Here is a 3,441-nt window from a genome sequence, read left to right on the forward strand (position 1 = left end):
AATTAGTGAAAGGGTTAGGAAAGTAAATATTGCATAGAAGTGGAAGAAGATCATATACCGAATCTAAAAATGTAAGAATTATAAAATTCTGTGGACTAGAAGTTTTTTTTTATATGCATTTAAACAACCCCATCTGATTCACTTTTAGCGCAGGAGAAACACGGGAATGCTAAGCCTAACGCATTCGAAACTTGCCGTCTTGCGGAAGGTAAGGTCGTCAAAATGGGCTAAATCACCTCAGTCTAGTGAGGTTAGGTTAAGTTAAGGTAAAGCCTTAACTACTTTACTTCTAACTTTACTTCTTCGTATTTTTCTTCTTCTTCGTGTGCTTCTTCGTAGTTTGTCCAGACGCCCCACACGCTGCTTTCTGCTCCTCCACTTCTTCTGCTCCTCGCTGCCGCAGCATTTGATACTCCGACATGACTTAACATTTTGTTGGTCACTTCTCTCTTGTCCCCTGAGGCACAAACCTGAAGAGCACGAAGAGCTCTTTGCTTCTGTATGTTTCACCGCATTGACAGCATTTTCCACGGCCTTTTTCAGCTGTAGCAGCTTCTTCCCTAAGCATGTGATGCTTGACGATAAAGCGTTTTCTTTATTTTGCAAGGCCTCATGATTGTTACGCTGCATTTCTTGGCTCACTTGAACAATATCGTCTGCTACGAAGTCATTGATGTGAGAAGTGTCAATTTCTTCTTCAGCACGTGAATCCTTGCATTTTGTGGTGCTGTGCTCAAGGATTTCAACGCGAGGAGCTTTGTACTTGCAACGAGGACAGCCAACTGAATGCCGAGAGCAGTCGTTGAGAAAATTTGATGCCATTGAGAGAAAATTGCAACCGTCGGCGTATTTCCAGCAGTGGACTTCAAACTGCAACAGTTCGCTCTCGGTGAACTCGAAGGTTTGCACCTCTCTGGCTGTGAAGCGACGTTTGTCAAACGGGCACTTGCAGGGGACTACAAGCAGCTGGTTGAAGCAGTGATGGCAGAATCCGTGGGTGCATTCAAGGAGGTGCAGGTTTCTTGGCAAAACTACGCAAAATCGCAGAAGCGTACTCCAGTCATTACCTGGACAACCTGAAGTGGTCGCCAGTCAACGTCTGCTGAGAATCCTGTAAGCACGGTTACGCTGGGCATGATGGCCGGAGTGAGTCTGGGTTATCCTTCTGGGAAGACTTCCGAGTGCAGTGCAGCAAGGCAGCTATCATGTGACAGAGATTCCACTTGTGGCAGCTGTCACGAGGCCGTGATGCTTGGCTCCAGAATTTTACAATCGACTGACGCCTCCTCCTCGTTTTTGGTTAACCGTCGGTACTGCATTTCACCGCTAGGACAGTGACATTGTGTTGCGGGCAGGATCATTCGATAAATATGCGTCAGTAGTCCGATAAATATGACAGTTTCTCGACTGTACACACTTTATTTTTAATGATGTTTCATTGCGACAGGCAATAGTCTGAACAGAGTGCAGAACAGTACGCAGGCGGTTTAGTGCGGCTCGGTGACAGAGCTGGGCGACGACGCTTTCACGACGTATGGGGCTCCAGGGGCTGGGATGTGGGCGCTAAGTACGATATTTTGCAACGCCACTTGTGGTCGTGTTGCGGTGTTGTGGTGGTGGTTGGAAGGGTACCTGTGTACGAAAAAAAAAAAAAATAAAGGACCCCTTCCAACCACAACTACAATACCGCAACACGATCACAAGTGGCGTTGCAAAGTATCGTATCGCATATTTATCGAATATCGCATATTTATCGAATGATCCTGACCGCAACGCAATGTCAGTGTCCTAATGGTGAAATGCGGTACCGACGGTTAACCAAAAACGAGGAGGAGGCGTCAGCCGATTGAAGAATTCCGAAGGCAACAGCATCACTGCCTCGTGACAGCTGCCACAAGTGGAATCTCTGTCAGATGATAGCTGCCTTGCTGCACTGCGCCCAGAAGCCTTCCCAGAAGAATAGCCCAGACTCACTCTGGCCATCATGCCCAGCGGAACCGTACTTACAGGATTCTCAGCAGACGTCGACTGGCGACCACTTCAGTTTGTCCAGGCAATGACTGGGGTACGCTTCTGCGATTTGTGCGGAGTTTTGCCGAGAAACCTGCACCTCCTTGAATGCACCCATGGATTCTGCCATCACTGCTTCAACCAGCTGCTTGTGAAACCCTGCAAGTGCCCGTTTGACAAACGTCGCTTCACAGCCAGAGAGGTGCAAACCTTCGAGTTCACCGAGAGCGAACTGTTGCAGTTTGAAGTCCACTGCTGGAACTACGCCGACGGCTGCGATTTTGTAGGTGATTACCTCTCAATGACATCTCATTTTCTCAACGACTGCTCTCGGCATTCAGTTGGCTGTCCTCGTTGCAAGTACAGAGTTCGTCGCAGTGAAATCCTTGAGCACAACAGCACAGAATGCAAGCGTTCGTGTGCTGAACAAGGAATGAACAAGTCTCACGCCAAGGACTTCGTAGCAGACGATATTGTTCGAGTAAGCCAAGATATGCAGCGTAGAGTGATATCGTTCTGCAACGATCAGGAGACCCTGCAAAATAAAGCGAACGCTTTATCCTCAAGTATCAAATGCTTAGGGAAGAAGCTGCTACAGGTGAAAAAGGTCGCGGAAAACGCTGTCAATGCGTGCAACGTACAGAAACAAGATGCACTTCGTGCCGTTCAGGTCAGTGTCTCAGGGGACGAGAGAAAAGTGACCAACAAAATTTTAAGTCATGTCGGAGTATCAAATCCTGCGGCAACGAAAGGGGAGGAGGAGGAGGAAACAGCGGGTGGTGTGACTGGACCACGTGGTCTGGACAGACCAAGAAGAAGCACAAGAAGAAGAAAAGGACGAAGAAGTAATAGGCAACGGTAAAGCGTCTGATAAACAGGGCAGGGCAGATGTCATCTGGACGGATTCATTGGGTGTACGTTGGACCCTTCGCGCTTCTTCGTGTTTCTGTAAACCCCGTATTCGTTGTACCAGTTTCGTATAAACTGGAAGGTGCTCCCCACGTGCTCCAGGTGCTGCTCCTGGTCGCGTCGCTTTCCGTCCCGTTAAACTGATGTAGCCGAAAGAGAGACACAGCTAATTACAAATCAAAAATTCATCGGCGTCGTACAAGCCGTGCCCAGTATTTTGTTCGTCGTTATTTTTAACAGGAACAAGTTTTTAAATTGTGGTGGACCTGCATCAAGCAATGGGACAGAAATGTACGTTGACTCGTTCATGGCGTAATATACGCTGTCCTCGCAACTGCAACTCAGTCTCTCTTATTTCGTGTGCATTGTGTTAAAGTTGCCCTTCGAACAAGTACTCAGTTATATTGCTGAAAAAAGCAGGAGAAAATATTCACCATTGTCCACTTGTGCAATGCCACTACTGACTGACGTTGACATTGGGTGACGTTGTTTTTGATTATAAATCAACCTCGTTACAAGATT

General features: G+C 47.4%; 1 protein-coding gene across 1 annotated transcript; it reads left to right on the forward strand.

Annotated features, from left to right (window-relative positions):
• The first annotated feature begins 1,984 nt into the window (after positions 1 to 1,984).
• LOC135392558 (uncharacterized) lies at positions 1,985 to 2,872 on the forward strand. Its single transcript, XM_064623265.1, has one exon. It carries the CDS (start codon positions 1,985 to 1,987, stop codon positions 2,870 to 2,872), a length of 888 nt encoding a protein of 295 aa, XP_064479335.1.
• The last annotated feature ends 569 nt before the right edge of the window (positions 2,873 to 3,441 follow it).

The sequence above is a fragment of the Ornithodoros turicata genome, chromosome 4, assembly GCF_037126465.1.
Source record: "Ornithodoros turicata isolate Travis chromosome 4, ASM3712646v1, whole genome shotgun sequence".
Lineage (NCBI taxonomy): Eukaryota > Metazoa > Arthropoda > Arachnida > Ixodida > Argasidae > Ornithodoros > Ornithodoros turicata.